Below are 18169 nucleotides of genomic sequence, written 5' to 3' on the forward strand. Positions count from 1 at the left end.
TAAGCAAGCAGGCTGGGGACTTGCTGTAGTTCTCTGAGGTTATCCAAGTTATTCTCACTGGTGCTTCTAATATAAAGGTTCCAGAGGAGAACCGATGTAACTACTTAAGAGGAATTTTAGAGCAGAAAAACCTTTATGGAGTTTTGGTGGGGGGCAAGTGATGTTTGCCCACTGGCAATTCATTAGGATATTTTCCATAGCATCTTCATTTGAAAACTGAATGTCTTTGCCAACGTGATCTAAAACTGAGTTTTGCATGCATGGAGGGAGACTTGCATAGTTCAAGACATCTAGAATATTTCCTGTTAGGAATTAAATTATATTGACAAAATTCTTTGCAGTTCCTAAAGATCAGTCCATTGGATAGGGACAAGGAGGGGGAGCATATGATTGGGGTTGTGTTAAAAATTTTTTTGTGGCCTGGCGCAGTGGCTTGTGCCTGTAATCCCAGCACTTTGGGAGGCCGAGGCGGGCAGATCACGAGGTCAGGAGATCGAGACCATCCTGGCTAACACGGTGAAACCCCGTCTCTACTAAAAATACAAAAAAAATTAGCCGGGCCTGGTGGCGGGCGCCTGTAGTCCCAGCTACTCGGGAGGCTGAGGCAGGAGAATGGCATGAACCCGGGAGATGGAACTTGCAGTGAGCCGAGATCACGCCACTGCACTCCAGCCTGGGCGACAGAGCGAGACTCCGTCTCAAAAAAAAAAAAAAAAAAAAAAAATCTTAGTGTGCAGAAGGGATAGGACGACACAGAGAACTTAGACATTTTCTTTTAAAACAAGATGAAAGAAAGTTGCTGATGTGACGATGCATATGTGTGTTTGTTTTTAAGGTATCCCTGGATCCATGGGGAAATGTGGAGATCCTGGTCTTCCAGGGCCTGATGGTGAACCAGGAATTCCAGGAATTGGATTTCCTGGGCCTCCTGGACCTAAGGGTAAATTTAAAATTTTTTCGAACTTAAAGTTCATTGCGGATATTTAGAAGATGTACACATGTATAAATAAAATGAGTAAAATGCAATATAAAGATATAAATAGGATATAAGATATAAACTGAGTAAAATAGGAAATATCCATAATACTCTTTAAAATGTTTTCTGGCCAGACGCAGTCGCTCAAACCTGTAATCCCACCAGTTTGGGAGGCTGAGATGGGCAGATCACTTGAGGTCAGGAGTTTGAGACCAGCCTGGCCAACATGGTGAAACCCCATCTCTTTAAAAAATACAAACATTAGCCGGGTGTGGTGCCGTGTGTCTGTAATCCCAGCTACGCAGGAGGCTGAGGCGCAAGACTCTGTCTCAAAAAAAAAAAAAAAGTTTTCAAAGAGCCATAAATGGAAAAATATCTTATAATAATGTTAGGTGGAAAAGCAGAATTTACATTGATATACGCAATTTCATTTCAGTTGCATTTTTTAAAACACATAGAAAACAACTAGAAGGAAATTCACCAAAATGGTAATAGTGAATCTTGATTGTTGGATTTTAAAAACATTTTTGATACTTCTCAATAAATGCCTGCATCTTTTACATGTATACATTTCTTTTTTTATATATAAGAAAGGAACTATTAAATCACAAATAGCTGATTTCTCCCATACACTCCAAAATAAATTATGGAAGTTATTTTCCTTTAGGAAAAAAAATGCTGTTTCCCCTCCAAGAGGAAACACTCCAAAAAAATCTAGATGCTGAGAGCTCACACAATGACATAGCCTGCCCACTGACAAGTACATGAAAGTCCTGTCCAGGATGGCATATGAGTAACCTGAGTCCCTGGATTCTCACATAGAACTGCAAGTTTTATGACAATTTCATGTTTGTTACAATATTATTTAAAATGTTTGTCAAAAATAGCATCCATGTTTTGGTGTTTCAGCTCTTGGATTAGTATGTTATCAGTGTTTATTATACATTGATTTTGCCCAAATATGAGAATATTGATTTCAATTTATGAGTATTTGAAATGGAAAACATAATCTCATTTCTCATGGAGTCTCAAGAATGGCTTTGAGTCCAATTTCTTGGTTTTCTTCCTAATGATCTGTGAAGTAAGGGAGCCTGGCTCACATTTGTACTTCATTCTTCTTGGACCCTGCATTAATAAATTACATCCCTACTTTGTAACTCTAGGTATTGACTCTCTGGAAGAAGACTGTTGACTATGGGAACCAGAACTAGCCCAAGAGCTCCTTGAAAGTGGAGATTTACAATTTCACAGTTGAACCTAATGAATTCCATGAACTAACTTCTAATTAAATATTGGCCAAATTAGGGTATGAAGAAACTCTCTGAATGCAGCCTTGCTTCACCATGGCTTCCTCTTCTGAACCAGGGAACACAGAAAATGTGTTGACCTCTTTCTCAATTCACCTACTATAAATGCGTAAGAAGTTAATCCCTTGTATGCAATGGATGCTATAGGGCATTAGGACTTAATTCTCTTAAGCAACCCCTGTTGAGAAAGGCTACCTGGGGTGCTGAAAAAGTTCTATATCTTTTTTTTTTTTTTGAGACGAAGTTTCACTTTTGTTGCCCAGGCTGGAGTGCAATTGGCACTATCTCAGCTCACCGCAAACTCTGCCTCCTGGGTTCAAGCGATTCTCCTGCCTCAGCCTCCCGAATAGCTGGGATTACAGGCATGTGCCACCATGCCTGGCTAGTTTTTTTTGTTTGTTTGTTTTGTATTTTTAGTAGAGATGGGGTTTCTCCATGTTGGTCAGGCTGGTCTCGAACTCCTGATCTCAAGTGATCCGCCCACCTTGGCCTCCCAAAGTGCTGCTGGGATTGCAGGTGTGAGCCATTGTGCCTGGCCAAAAGCTCTGTATCTTAATCTAGGTCATGCTTACATGAATATATCCCTATATAAAAATCCACTTACCTGTACCCTGTATATAAAAAATACGTCAAAAACAAAGTCAAATGGTCAACCAGCATCAGTGGTTTGAAGAATTGCTGAATCAAAATCATAGCTCTACTAAAACAACAAAATAGAGAAAGTTATTTTTTCAAATGGGAACCAATGTAATTTGATTTGGAACTTTTAAAAAATTGCTAATTTATCAGTTGGTTTTATTATCATTTAAATTTTCATAAAAGCATCTCTAGCTGGTTGAGAGATAAGAGAGTTACTGCTCAGAATATTTCAATAAGATTAATCCTACAACAATGTTTATTGTTTTTTCTCTGTAGGAGACCAAGGTTTTCCAGGTACAAAAGGATCACTGGGTTGTCCTGGAAAAATGGGAGAGCCTGGGTTACCTGGAAAGCCAGGCCTCCCAGGAGCCAAGGTATGCAAAAATTCAAACTGTCACAGAAGAGAGGGCGGGTGACCAATAACTGGCCAATTTGTATGCACCTACCTGGCAGAGCACTCTAGATGTAGAAATTATCAATATATTTGTAGATGATGAAGATTAAATTTTTTTAATGTTTCTCTGGATCATCTTCTATTTTAGAAAGGAAAACATAAGGTGTCAGAATGCAGATTTCATCTTGATATCATCTTTAATGGTTTCATAAACACTCAGAGTATTTAAAATGGGACAAACTCTAGAAAGAAATGTGGTTAGCTACGAGAAAAACTATCAAAAGTAAAAACATTTAGATTTTTCTCTTTACAGACAATCCCACAGTCTTCTGAAAAAGTGGAGGCTACATATCCTGAAGTATTATTCAACATAATCTTATAGAAAAGTTAGCAACTAGAGCTCAAAAAGGAAAGTTGATGGCATGTTGGTGGCTGTGCAACAGGGACTTACAGCCTCCATAACAGAGACCAGTCAATTATCAGTGAAGATTTGGAAGCACTATATAGTAATAACATAATTTCTGTGCTATAGGGAGAACCAGCAGTAGCCATGCCTGGAGGACCAGGAACACCAGGTTTTCCAGGAGAAAGAGGCAATTCTGGGGAACATGGAGAAATTGGACTCCCTGGACTTCCAGGTCTCCCTGGAACTCCAGGAAATGAAGGGCTTGATGGACCACGAGGTACAATAGCAAGTGTCATTACTTTTCTCCACTGTGAGCTCTGCTAAATGCAGCAAACTGAACGTGAAGGTGTTCTAGGGATGAAGAATTCTCAAATAAAACTTCTAGTTCAAGAAATAGAATCTGTGGAGCCTAATTATTTTCCCATCCAATGTTCCTGCCCTACCTTTCTTCCTTCTTTCCTTCTTCCTTCCTTCTTTTTTAATGAGTGCCCTCTAGAAAAGGCATATTAATGGTAGTAAATATAGATCTGATTTAGGTGGAAAAAAAGTTAACAGAAGAATGATTGGTACAGCAATACCAAGACCTTAAGTTCTAGCACCTGGGTATATACTTGTGCTTTCTTTTGCAGGAGATCCAGGGCAGCCTGGACCACCTGGAGAACAAGGACCCCCAGGAAGGTGCATAGAGGGTCCCAGGGGAGCCCAAGGACTTCCAGGCTTAAATGGATTGAAAGGGCAACAAGGTAGGAGGAGGGCCTCAAAACTGGCCACCAGAAGGGCAGGAGACATGAGACTCCTGCTCTGTGCTTTGCTGCTTAACATGGGAACTGTCCAGCAACAAGTCCTGACCACTGTTCAATGAGAAATACTTCAGAAGTGTAAACCTTGCTGTCATGGGTTTGTTGCACACAGTAGTGTGTACCACCTATAAAGGAAGAAACCTCAAGTTAATATAGTGAGTTGCTTTGTGTCTTTTATGCAAGAAAAATATGAATGCTGAAGACAGAGAGATTGGTGTGTGTTTACATATATTTATATACATATTAAATTCTCAGAAAACATTTTACCTTTAATACTTTCATAAATATATTAAAGTGGTAAATTTATCCTTACTATTAAAATAGGGTAAATGTATGCAATGATACCAGTTTAAAAACTTATAAACTAAAATATGTAGTTGATTGTTTTACATACAATATAAAAGAAAAAACATGAAAATAAATCTAAATGATGCAGGCTAGATGTTCCAGATGATGGAAAACTTACTTTATGTTTTTGGATCCTCTCTATGAGATCTGATGAACTGTTCCTGGAAAAATTTATTTAGAAATCAGTTAATGTCTGTGGTGTATCATACTGCTTATATGTTCACAAATAAATTTTTGACCAAGACCTTAACTGTTACAGTGGCATTATGATTGTTTCCAGAGGCATCCAGTGGCTTGCTTCTATGTGAACAGCTCTGTATGTCTTCTGCAGGCTACACAGAGTGAGCAACACTCATAAGGTGCAGACCCAGAATGTGTCTGCAGGACTAGAAAATAGATATAAAGACTACACTTGTATTACTGCATGAGTCATTGGAGCAGAGAATGTTAGAGCCAGAAGGGAGCTCAGAAATTTTACGGGGGGGGGACATTAAATACATACATACATACATACATACACACACACACGCATGCATGTGTAAGTGTGCAGTTACCCCAAATCACAAAGCTAAATATTTACAGCCATAAAATATTTCTAAAGTGGCCGGGCGCAGTGGCTCATGCCTGTAATCCCAGCACTTTGGGAGTCCGAGGCAGGCGGAACACTTGAGGTCAGGAGTTCAAGACCAGCCTGGCCAACATGGCAAAACCCCATCTCTACTAAAACTACAAAAATTAGCCAGGCATTATGGTGCATGCCTGTAGTCCCAGCTACTTGGGAGGCTGAGGTAGAAGAATCATTAGAACCAGGGAGGCGGAGGTTGCAGTGAGCTGAGATCGCACCACTATAATCCAGCCTGGAAGACAGAGGGAGACTCCATCTTAAAAATGTATATATATTTCTGAAGTTAGTAGGGGAAAGCATTTGTGGGTTCATTCATTCATTCATTCATTTATTCATACACAGGCAGAAGAGGTAAAACGGGGCCAAAGGGAGACCCAGGAATTCCAGGCTTGGATAGATCGGGATTTCCTGGAGAAACTGGATCACCAGGAATGCCAGGTCATCAAGGCGAGATGGGACCACCGGGTCAAAAAGGATATCCAGGAAATCCAGGAATTTTAGGGCCACCAGGTATCCTTTTTTGTGTTTCTATTTTTCTTTTTCTTTCCTCTTCCTCTTAAGGTGGCTCTGTCGACTGTACATAGGCATACACTTTTGACTCTGTGGTTTTACTTAATATAAGGTTTTCCTTCTAAATTATTTGTAAGAAACCAGGGGCCATGGTGCAGGGAAACGGTGGTGGCGGGATGAACAATTACCCAGAATGTGGCTATTTTTGCTGTGTAATCCTTTTTACATACGACTACTATAATATGTTTGCTAGTATTTTGTTGAGAATTTTTGCATTTATATTGAGAAGGGATATTGGTCTGTAGTGTTCTTGTGATGTCTTTGGTTTTGGTGTCAAGAGTAATGCTGGTCTGATGGAACAAGCTGAGAAGTGTTTCCTCCTCTTGTATTTTCTGGGACAGTTTGTGAAGAATTGATGCTGTTTAAACATTTGGTAGAATTCACCAGTGAAGTTATGTGGGTCTGAGCATTTCTTTTTGGGAAGTCTCTAAATGACTAATTCAATCTCTTCATTTCTTGTAGGTATATTCAGGTTTTCTATTTCTTCTGGAGTCAGTTTTGGTATTCTGTTTCTCTAGAAACTTGTCCATTTTGTATAAGTTATCTGATTTGTTGTTGTTGTTCATCATATTTCTGTATAATTGTTTTAATTTCATGGCTATGTTTATTGTTTATATGTTTAGGGAGAATATTCTGTTCCCTCATGGCATAAGGACCTCACTGATCTTCCCTCCGGAAAAGAGCCTAAAACAACTTAATTGACACATTATCCTTTCATTCATCTTATTGGGCTACTATCACATGCCAGCATTCTTCTAGGCCCTAGAGACATATCAGTCAGTGGACAAGTCTCCCCTTCTCATAGTAGAGGAGCACTAATAGAAATATTTAAAATCTAAGTTCAATTTGAGACAAGTGTTATGAAGAAAATAAAGTGAAGGGATAGAATAGAAAGTGACTGGTCAGGGGCTGGGAGGATGGAATGCTCCAAAACTTCCACATATTCTATCCTCATCCATGAATATGATTTGCTACCAATCACTTCCACATAGATGAGTTTAAAAGACCATTTACCGACCCATCTCCTAGACTAATACAGAAATTGTACTATGTACAGAGGCCATTTTTTTTCAACTCCCAATCTCTGCTTCTAAGTATAATTTATTTTAGTATATGGAATATTTTGCTTTTCTCACTCTGTACAACACGTGCTGCTTTGTGTTAATTTGTTTCCATAGGTGAAGATGGAGTGGTTGGGATGATGGGCTTTCCTGGAGCCATTGGCCCTCTGGGGCCCCCTGGGAACCCAGGCACGCCAGGGCAGAGGGGTAAGTGATGGAGTGCCTTTCTAAACAGCAGGAAGCATAAACAATGTTCATTTATTTCGCAGCAAAAAAGTTATGTTTCACTGGAGGGAAAAATAATTCTGAGAGAGCAACAGTTCTTGATTTTGCTGTTTTCTGTGTTCCTTTTTTCCATTTGAACGGAATCCTGTTTTCTCCCTGCAGGCTTACACCACTACCCTTATGAGACTGCCTGCCTGGGGAAACTATTTATCAAGTTCTGAGCACTGTTAGCCTTTTTTGTTTGATTTGTTCTGTTTTATCGTAAGCATTGCCAACTTTTTAATCCCTATGAACTACTTGAAGAATTAAGGACCTGATGTTATTACTCCGTCTTTTAGGGAACCCTGGAATTCCAGGAGTAAAGGGCCGGAGAGGAACCCCAGGAGCCAAGGGGGAAAAAGGGGATAAAGGAAATCCCGGGCCTTCTCAGATATTCCGCGTAATAGGGGACAAAGGAGAACCAGGTCTCAAAGGTAAAGAATTGCTTGTTTGGAATCAGGACATCAGAGCTGATTCTTGGGCTAATAAATTATCCAGGCAAATCCCTTTAGTTGACAAATAAAGACAGTGAGGGCCAGTGTTTAGTTACCTGCCTGTCACACAGCCAGTTGGTGGCTGAGCAGGCACTAGAACTGAGTCACCTTCCACAATATGTTGCCTCCTCGATGCGTAACATTTTTATTTCTAAGTTAATTCTGCATTTTCATTTGCTATATTTAAATCGTCATCAGTCAGTTTTTAAATTATAAGCCTCAAAACTCCCTCTTTGCCAAGTATAGGGAAAATTAAACCCTTAAAAAATTCCACATTAAAAAACTTTTCTGGCTGATGTTGAAATCTCCATCTCAAATTCGACTTTATTCTGTAGACTACCAGGATAATATTTTCTGATTCCGTCTAAAAACTTCTTCTCCTGTTCAAAATCCTTTGGAGAATAATTACTAAAAAGAAATGCTTCAACGAAAATATAACCCTTTAGAAAGGCTGTTGTTAGATGTGGCTATTAGGCTAAAATTCAAACCCATTCACATTATTTCAAGTTATTTGGGCCCTTTTTATGGCAGTTTTCGTGATATGATCAATACAACCAATATAAAACCAAATTTTCAGAAGCCCTCCCTTGCGGTCTTCTTGACCAAATGTAATCCCAAGCAACTTTAGAAAAACAGAGAACTGCTGGGTAAAATATTACATTTGCAGATCAGACTCTCATAGCAGGAAAGGAATAAAAGAAAAATGTATCACAGCAAGAAAGGAAAAAAGAAAAATGTGTTTGCAGTTGTAAAACCGTGTTAAGTTTTGAGATATTTGAAATGACTTTTGAGAAATGAGACTGTATTCAACAAATATTTACATGCGTGGCACATAAGGATGTAACAAACCTTCACATGTACTGCCAAACCTAAAAAAAAAAAATTACTCTGCACAGGGTGCTGTAGACCACAATATAAAGGCTGACTAACTGGCAAGTTAGGAAGTAAAGGCTTTCTGTGTAGTCCTCATCTAACCTGGTGTTGAAGAGACACTTTCGTTCTGGTACAAAAAGAATATTGCATTTCATTTTTAGCAATGAAAAAGAAAGTAATGTGACTTTTATAAAACTCTGCTAGGACTAGTCTAAGCCAAGATATGAAAAAAAAAAAAAATACTGGCACCAATCTCCAGTCCTCATAAACTGTGTACATAGACACCACTTCACTAGACTATTTTAGATTATTTAAGTAGCGTTAGGAACATTTTGGAAAAAATATGAATAGCATATCTCTGCCTACATAAGCAGAAATTTGGCTCTCACGGTATAAATGCGCAGTGAGTACTAATTTGCAATTGAAGAATTCCTTTTGTAAAGTACAGAAGGACACATGCTATGGGGCTATTTCTATGTTTCCAACAAAACTCTTTTACTCACCCTAAGTAGAGTATGCATCGAGGCTGTTCTGTATTGTTTTCTTTAGGCTTTTCAAATGCATAACCAAGGGACACAGATTGAAGAAGAACAACAATAAAAGAACCTGTATCGAGGCCTCCCTAATTTCAATATGATCCTTTTTTTTTCTAAATCTGAATTTCTGACTTAAAGCTATTCACTTCAAATGTGGAAGAGATATTGAATATACAGAGAAGCACAATAACGAGTCACTATCCTCTCCACAAGGACTCTGCGTGGCAGACTTAGGCATATGTAGAAAAAGACAATAAAGAACGCAAGGTGCAAATTAGTATGCTATATTATTTAACAACGACCTAAGTAGCATTTACCATGTGCAGGTACTGTTCCAAGTTTTACAACTATTGACTCATTTAATCCTCACAATAACCCTAGGAGTAGGCTGGGCACGGTGGCTCACGGCTGTAATCCCAGTATTTTGGGAGGCCAAGGCAGGTGGATCACCTGAAGTCAGGAGTTCAAGACCAGCCCGGCCAACATGGCAAAACCCCGTCTCTACTAAAAATACAAAAATTAGCTGGGGGCAGAGGGAGCCTGTAATTCCAGCTAGTCAGGAGGCTGAGGCAGGAGAATCACTTGAACCTAGGACGCAGAGGTTGCAATGAGCTGAGATAGTGCCACTGTACTCCAGCCTGGGCAACAGAGTGAGGCTCTGTCTCAAAAAATAAATAAATACATAACCCTAGGAGTAGGTACTACTATTGCAATCATCCCATTTTACATGTGGGGAAATAGGGAGGTCAAGTTACTTGCCCAATGTCACTCTGATAGGAAATGGCAGAGATGGGCCTCACACTTGGCCTCCTCACTGTGTGCCAGAGCACTGTAGGAGTTGAGGGAAGTAGAAAATACAGCAACTAAGATAGTCAGTGAAACCTCCATGAAAGAGGATTTAAATATTGAATAAGATTCAGATGAACAAATAAAATTCTTGGCTTAAAATCTTTCCAAGGCTCCCTGTGCTTTGAGAAGTGAAACTTCTTAGACTGACATACAAGTTTATTCACCACTTGCACTTGGCCTGTCTCCCCAGCCACAAGACATTTATGTACTCAATAATTACCTTTTACTTAATAATACCTATGGACTAGGCATTTTGCTATGTCTTGATTATACAGAGGTGAACAAAGCAGACTTTAGTTTCCTAGTCATGATGAAAGTTGCAGTTTAGTGGGGGAAAGAGACATAATGGGTCCATAAACATTTTCCATTTAGGCTAGGTAGTAAGTATCTTATGCTTTGTGGCTCACATATGGGCCCTGTTGTATATTCTTCTTTGCTTTTGTTTTTAACAACCTTTTAAAAATGTAAAAACTGCCGGGCGTGGTGGCTCACGCCTGTAATCCCAACACTTTGGGAGGCGAGGCGGGTGGATCATGAGGTCAAGAGATCGAGACCATCCTGGCCAACATAGTGAAACCCAGACTCTACTAAAAATACAAAAATTAGCTGGGCATGGTGGCACACACCTGTAATCCCAGCTACTTGGGAGGCTGAGGTAGGAGAATCACTTGAACCCAGAAGGCGGAGGTTGCAGTGAGCCGAGATTGTGCCACTGCACTCCAGCGTGGCGACAAGGCGAGACTCCATCTCAAAAAAAAAAAAAAAAAAGTAAAACCCATCTTTAACTTTAAAGCCATGCAAAACCAAGCCAGATTCAGCCTGAAAGCTGTATTTTGCCAACCCCTAAAAAACTGAAGTCAACAAACAGACTAAACAGTATATATCTTTTTAGATTGCAATCAATGACATAAAAGGAAAAAACAAAGGTTGTAAAACAAAACAATCTAACTCCCTGATACGCATCACTCCTTTCTACATGCTATTTTACTGTCTGGGAATCCTGTCTCATTCCAGACCTTCTTCACCCAATTAGTTTTCATTTGGTCTTCAAGACTGAACTAAAAAATACCACCTCTTCCAGGAATTCTTCCCTGTAGCATATTGTGCCCAACTCTAGTATAGAGTTTATCTGCCTGGATGATAATTATTTGTTTACTTGGCTGTCTCCCCAGTTAAACACTAAAAACTTGGGGAAAGAGAACACGATGATTCATCTCTCTGGTGCTCAGCACAAGACCTATTTATTAATTAGATGCTCCATCCATATGTGAATGAATAAGTCCATATGCAGGAAAAGAGCCAAAGGAAGTGAATCTGCTTGAGAAAAAGCACAAAGGCAGGCTGTGGACAGATTGCAGAATGCTTCATGCTGCCGAAAGAGTTTGCAATTTACTCTGTAGGTAATAGAGATTCAGTGACTATTTATTTATTTATTTTGAGACGGAGTCTCGCTCTGTCACCCCGGCTGGAGTGTAAATGGTGTGATCTCGGCTCACTGCAACCTCCGCCTCCTAGGTTCAAGCGATTCTCTTGAACCTCCTAGGTTCAAGCGATTCTCTTGAACCTCCTAGGTTCAAGCGATTCTCTTGAACCTCCTAGGTTCAAGCGATTCTCTTGAACCTCCTAGGTTCAAGCGATTCTCTTGAACCTCCTAGGTTCAAGCGATTCTCTTGAACCTCCTAGGTTCAAGTGAATCTCAGCCTTCCAAGTAGCTGGGATTACAGGTGTGTGCCACCAAGCCAGCTGCTTTTTATATTTTTAGTAGAGATGGGGTTTCACCATGTTGGCCAGGCTGGTCTTGAACTCCTGACCTCAAATGATGCGCCCACCTCAGCCTCCCAAAGTGCTGGGATTACAGGCGTGAGCCACTGCACCTGGCCCAATGACTATTTATGAACAGGAGAAGAGTATGATCAAAGTCACGTTTCAGGGAAAGTAGAATGGCTTCCTGGGACGTTTATGAGCTTTCCAGCTGTGCAGAACTGGATTCAAATCCAAGTGTTATTAACTGACACTGTGATTCTGGCCTTTGACTTACCTAATACTTTATAAATTATAATTTTAATACATGGATTGAGAATAGAATCATCTAGATGAGAATACTGTAGTGGATAACACTTTGTCTTTACTATTAAGAAATGAAGAGGTATTTAGGCTGCTAATTCTTAAAATGTTGTTTTAAAGAGTACATATTAAGATCATTGCTAGTGTTCATTGAGGAATAACTTATGCCAGGCACTGTGCTAATAATGCTTGACACATATTATTGCATTTAATCCTCTTCTTTAAAAGATAGAAGCCCAAATCCGCCCATGCTCTTAACATATATGCTATGCTGTACTACAATAATATGCCATTGGTTTAAACCAGGATGTGGATGGGTCTGACAAAATTTTAACATGCATTTTTGATACCTGGTTTTTTGTCTTGGGGTTTTTTTTTTGAGATGGAGTCTCGCTCTGTTGCCCAGGCTGGAGTGCAGTGGCGCCATCTCAGCTCACTTCAACCTCTGTCTCCCAGGTTCAAGTGATTTTCCTGCCTCAGCCTCCCACGTAGCTGGGATTACAGGCGCCCGCCACCACACCTGGCTAATTTTCTTGTTAATACCTGGTTTCTAACTTTAGGATTCGCGGGAAATCCAGGTGAGAAAGGAAACAGAGGTGTTCCAGGGATGCCAGGTTTAAAAGGCCTCAAAGGACTACCTGGACCAGCAGGACCACCAGGTACCGTTGATTCTCAAATAGAAAAATATCACATTTTACACTTTCCTACATCTAAAGTAATAAAAGTTGTTTCTAGGCTTACTGGGTTTAAGTATCAATTCTGTTCTGATCGTGTTCCAGCAGAAATTTGCTACTAAATTAACTAACAAGAAGGTGTTGATAGTTGGTGTGGCGTTAACTAACATATATTAACCTACAAATAGTTCCATTTTGTCCTCGAAATTTCATTCTGAAATTGCTGATATGTTATAAATTATAATTGATCACTATATCACATATCAGAGATGAAAACTAGAGAATGCCTTAGAAGTTTTCAGGTTTGCATCTTTCTTTTTTAAAACAAGTAACTGAGTTTACAAAATAATTTTTAAATAATTAAAGTATCCCACCATTCCTACAACCACCTCAGTAACAAAATACATTACATGGCAATAACACTTCAGGATGCAGTTGGAAATATATTACCATATGGTTGCAGGAGCCCACTTTTTCCTGCTGGTGTTGGTCCAAGGATGATTTTAGTGTTTGAAACCCAGGTCTGCTAACAAGAATCTAACTTTCTTTAGTTTTACATGTTCTGGGTCCCTAGTTCCCTCTTATTTGAAGGAAAAAGGACAGCAAGACAAGTGCCTAAACCAGCTAGTCTGGCTGTTCTGGATTCATTTATGCATGCAAGCAACAAGTATTTATTAAACCCATACTATGTCCAGGAATTGTGCAGGGCAATAACTATTTACTTGTTCTCAAGGCCCCAGAGGAGATTTTGGCAGAATTGGGAATCCTGGAGAACCAGGACTACGTGGTATACCAGGAAGCATGGGGAACATGGGCATGCCAGGTAATGCATAAGGTCCTGTTATGAGCCTACAAGCTCATGATGGGTGAGGACTCCAGATTTTCTGTGTTGTGTACTGTTTTGGTTTTCCACTTGGTAGAAGGCTTATATTAAAAAACTAGATTTGCGGGGCCAGGCACTGTGGCTCATGCCCGTAATCCCAGCACTTTGGGAGGCCAAGGCAAGCGGATCACCTGAGGTCAGGAGTTTGAGAGCAGCCTGGCCAACATGGCGAAAGCCCATCTCTACTAAAAATACAAAAAAAAAAAATAGCTGGGCATGGTGGCACATGCCTGTATTCCCAGCTACTCGGGAGGCTGAGGCAGAAGAATCGCTTGAACCCAAGAGGCGGAGGTTGCAGTGAGCTGAGGTCATGCCACTGCACTCCAGCATGGGCAACAGAGTGAGACTCCATCTCAAAAAAAAAACCAACAAAAAACTAGATTTCCTATTAGACAAACACACACTGTGCAACTAGAATATGGGTGAGAACAAAATAAATATTGATGTTATATAATAATCAACCATTGTAACTACCTGATGCATTTGCAATTCTGAAAAAGCCATTCTTGGGAGAAAGCTTATACCACAGTGAAAAGTAGAAAACTTCAAGATCCTCATGTTTATCTATTTTACTCGATGTTTTCCCCCTAATTTCAGGTTCTAAAGGAAAAAGGGGAACTTTGGGATTCCCAGGTCGAGCAGGAAGACCAGGCCTCCCAGGTATTCACGGTCTCCAGGGAGATAAGGGAGAGCCAGGTTATTCAGAAGGCACAAGGCCAGGACGACCGGGACCAACGGTATATAGGCCACTGAAATATTTACATTTTGGTGGTGGAGTGAGTGCCTTGAAAAATATCAACAAGTACCCAGATTCAGTGTGGGCAGAGAAAATTGCAACTATTACTATACTTTCAGACAGTTATTTGGATTTTTAAAATCCTATCTCCACAACTGAGGATGCTTGTCTGTCACAGAGCTGTCAACTTCTGAAAGCCTCTTTCATTCACCAAGGAATTTCTCACACTGTCCCTGCAATTTAGGTGTGCTGCCAGAAGGAGGCAGTGATTACAGGCCCATACAATCAGATGGGACAGTGGGTTTTTTCTTGTGATACAAAGTGGCCCATTTCTGCTGTACTCATCTCAGACTTAGAAAAATAAATTTCCAAACCTTCTAATAAAAAACACTTGTCTTACAAAGACTAACAAAAGATACAAAATAAAATAACTTTACAGCATTATTAGAAAGCGAACAAAATCCTAAGATACATACATTTATCTTTCTTGCTTTAGAACTTTTTCTGTGTAATGGAATGGAAATATTTAATCTTGTTTCAATGTTTTCAGCGTTTGTGCTCTGTCAAACTGAGGTTGGATGTTAAAGCCCTTACTATTGTATTATACAAAGCAGCAGCCAGATGTTTCAATAGGGCTCGGCTGCTTTCTTAGGTTTATTCTCTTCCCAATTTTTTGAGTACAGCTTTCACACTAAAAGCCAGAGATAGACCACTAGAGAATGATTAATACAAGTTCCTATAAGCAGAGGTTACTAACATGGGATTCCATGGACCACTGGGAAAATCTATGGGATCCCAAGGAGCCCAGCAACCTTTTGAAACGAAATGCAAAATGTTTGAAAATGTTTTTGTAGGGGAGAGTCTATTTTTCTGATTTAGACTTTTAGATTTTCAACAGTATATGACTCCAACATATAAAAATTATTACTTAGGGAACCTTCTCCCTCTTTTGGGAGACAATAAAATACCACCTTTCCTAAATATTTTCACTGGCTATATTCTCCAGTAGTAATTGCTAAAACAAGAAAAAAATTTAGACACTACACAGACCCAAGAAAGCAAGTGCTTATTACTTGGAGCACAGACAAATGTCTTTGTTCTTTATATTTAGATTAAGTCCTCAGAAAACCTGAGATTGCTTCCACTGAGATATTTGCTCATCGAGAAATCCTATTTGACTTCACACTCAATTAATTGATAGTTTCATCTAGATTTAAAGTTTTCACAGGTAACCACCAGAATAAATTTTTAGAACTGTGCATTGAACACAAAATGAGCTGGTTTTATCATGTCAGCAAAATGAGAGTAACAGAGTAGTATATTTTAATTGGCTACCATAGAAATTTTGTAAATCTTCATCAAACCTATATGTTCTGGTTTGTCATAAAACTGAAGTGAAGATTTAATGAACATTAAATCACTGGAAGGTTTTTAAAACATGTGATTGACATACTTGCATGCATAGTATGTGTAGGATACATCTTTATTTAGTCTGTTTCTTTCTTACTCCCAGCTACTCATCACAATTTGTAATTATATATTTGTGTGATTATTTAATATCTATCTCCTTACTGGTCTCTGAAGCTCCATGAAGGCAGGGACTGTGTATGTCATAAATCTATATAGGTTACCATTATATCCTGGTAAAAGCCGGCTTCCTGGGTATGCTACCAGTGCAGTCCTGTGCTAAGGGCCTCCACACTTGGTCTGATGCTATGCTGTTGCTGTCTTCAAATTCACTTTAAAAAGTTTTAAGGGAAGCTACATTTTCATTTTGCACTGGGCTCCATAAACCATGTGGCCATCTTATTCCCAGCACCTATCACAGTGCTGGCAGATAGCAGATACTAAATACGAATTGACAAATGGATGAAAAAATTAGTGAATAAAGTTTATGCTGAATTCTAACCACATATCCTGCTTATATGAGAATTTTAAAGGTATTTGACTACATTTAAGGGGGATCCAGGACTACCGGGTGATATGGGAAAGAAAGGAGAAATGGGGCAACCTGGCCCACCTGGACATTTGGGGCCTGCTGGACCTGAGGGAGCCCCTGGAAGTCCTGGAAGTCCTGGCCTCCCAGGTAAGGCTTGGGTTTACAATTCTAAAAGCTGGAAGCATTACTCAGAGTATAGCCCTCCTGAAATCACTGTGGTAAACAGAAAGCTATTTATATTTTATGCTGCAGTTGCTTTTATTCAACTTTAAACTTCAAATTCTAACACACTAAGAGAATTCATTAAGAGAGCCTAATTTTACTAATCAGCCCGTTTGGACTGAAATATAAAAATATGTTCCTATAAAAAACACTTTTGAAGAACTGCCTCAACAAATTCAGCCCAAGGATACAAAATGTTAGCCATTGTACAATCATAATGTTTGTATTAGTTTGTCCAGGCTTCCATAGTGAATTCCACAGACTAGGTGGCTTAAACTATACTTGATGTTAGCCAAAAGGCTGAGAAGCAATCAGGTGGCTTAAACTACAGACGTTTATTTTCTCACAGTTCCAGCAGCTCCGAGTCTGTGATCAAGCTGTCAGCAGCGTTGGTTTCTTCTGGGGCCCCTGTTCTTGGCTTGTGGATGGCTATCTTCTTCCAGTGTTTTCCAAGCGTCTTAATCTTCTTTTCTTATAAAGGCACCACTCATATTGGATTAGGGCCCACCCTACTGACCTCATTTTAATTTAATTACCTCTTTACCAGCCCTATCCCCAAATACAGAGTCATGTTCTGAAGTACTGAAGGTTAGGACTTCAACATATGAATTTGGGGACAACACAATTCAAACTACAACACTGTGTTGTGACTCTTTTTCGGACCCATTTCTGGATTGAATTTTGGCTTTCTTGCTTATTAGCTTACAATTCAGGTTTAGGTTTTTGTTTTATTAAAAACAACTGTGAAACTATTGGGTTGCAGATTCAGGTCTTACTTAAATACAATAAACTACCTGTTCAAATATAGAAAGTTTCAATAAATTTGCATTTAACTCACAATTAAAATAAAATCACATATTGAGTGGTGCTTGTGGTTGGTGTACACACATCTTTGAAAGTGATTAGACACATCTCTTCAGTGGTTCTCCAGGAAAATAGCAGCCTGGACAAAACCATGGGGTGACCTTGCAACAAGAGAGCTTCCTTAAGGCCAGCGTGAGCATGGTTGACTATAAAAACAGACCGTTTCAGTCACCGTTGTAATCATTTATCTTTTGGTGATCTTTTTTCTTCCTTCCCCTCTCTTCATTTCCAGGAAAGCCAGGTCCTCATGGTGATTTGGGTTTTAAAGGAATCAAAGGTTTCCTGGGCCCTCCAGGAATCAAAGGCCCTCCAGGTTTCATTTTTGTACTTTCTCTTTTTCCTTTTCATGTGGGAGGCACATTTTCTCCTGAGGTTTGGATTTCTGTAAACCTACTACTCTACAGAAGGTAGCTCCTAGTTACTCAGTATCCAGACAAAAATGCAAAAAAAAAAAAAATGGGGTTAGATATTTCTATCTATTTAATTCAAATACTTGGCAACCTATTCCAAACTGATAATCCTCATGATAATAGTAATCTGTATGTGGTTTTCCCTGGGAACATAGCTTCACATAGCTACAGTTCTGAAAAATAGCCTGTTTAACACAATTCCTCACATCTCCCTGGTATTCCCATTAGGCCACTG

At 39.5% G+C, this 18169-nt stretch overlaps 1 protein-coding gene across 1 annotated transcript in view; it reads left to right on the plus strand.

Annotated features, from left to right (window-relative positions):
* Positions 1 to 18169, plus strand: part of COL4A3 (collagen type IV alpha 3 chain) — a 90843-nt gene that overhangs the window by 52697 nt on the left and 19977 nt on the right. The window contains exons 28-39 of the mRNA XM_030802314.1: positions 836 to 940; positions 3199 to 3296; positions 3849 to 3999; positions 4352 to 4465; positions 5838 to 6005; positions 7244 to 7333; positions 7690 to 7824; positions 12767 to 12865; positions 13614 to 13703; positions 14361 to 14500; positions 16459 to 16585; positions 17757 to 17837. Of these exons, the coding sequence (XP_030658174.1) occupies positions 836 to 940; positions 3199 to 3296; positions 3849 to 3999; positions 4352 to 4465; positions 5838 to 6005; positions 7244 to 7333; positions 7690 to 7824; positions 12767 to 12865; positions 13614 to 13703; positions 14361 to 14500; positions 16459 to 16585; positions 17757 to 17837 (1398 nt within the window). The remainder of the gene's footprint in view (positions 1 to 835; positions 941 to 3198; positions 3297 to 3848; positions 4000 to 4351; positions 4466 to 5837; positions 6006 to 7243; positions 7334 to 7689; positions 7825 to 12766; positions 12866 to 13613; positions 13704 to 14360; positions 14501 to 16458; positions 16586 to 17756; positions 17838 to 18169) is intronic.

The sequence above is a fragment of the Nomascus leucogenys genome, chromosome 22a, assembly GCF_006542625.1.
Source record: "Nomascus leucogenys isolate Asia chromosome 22a, Asia_NLE_v1, whole genome shotgun sequence".
Taxonomy (NCBI): Eukaryota; Metazoa; Chordata; class Mammalia; order Primates; family Hylobatidae; genus Nomascus; species Nomascus leucogenys.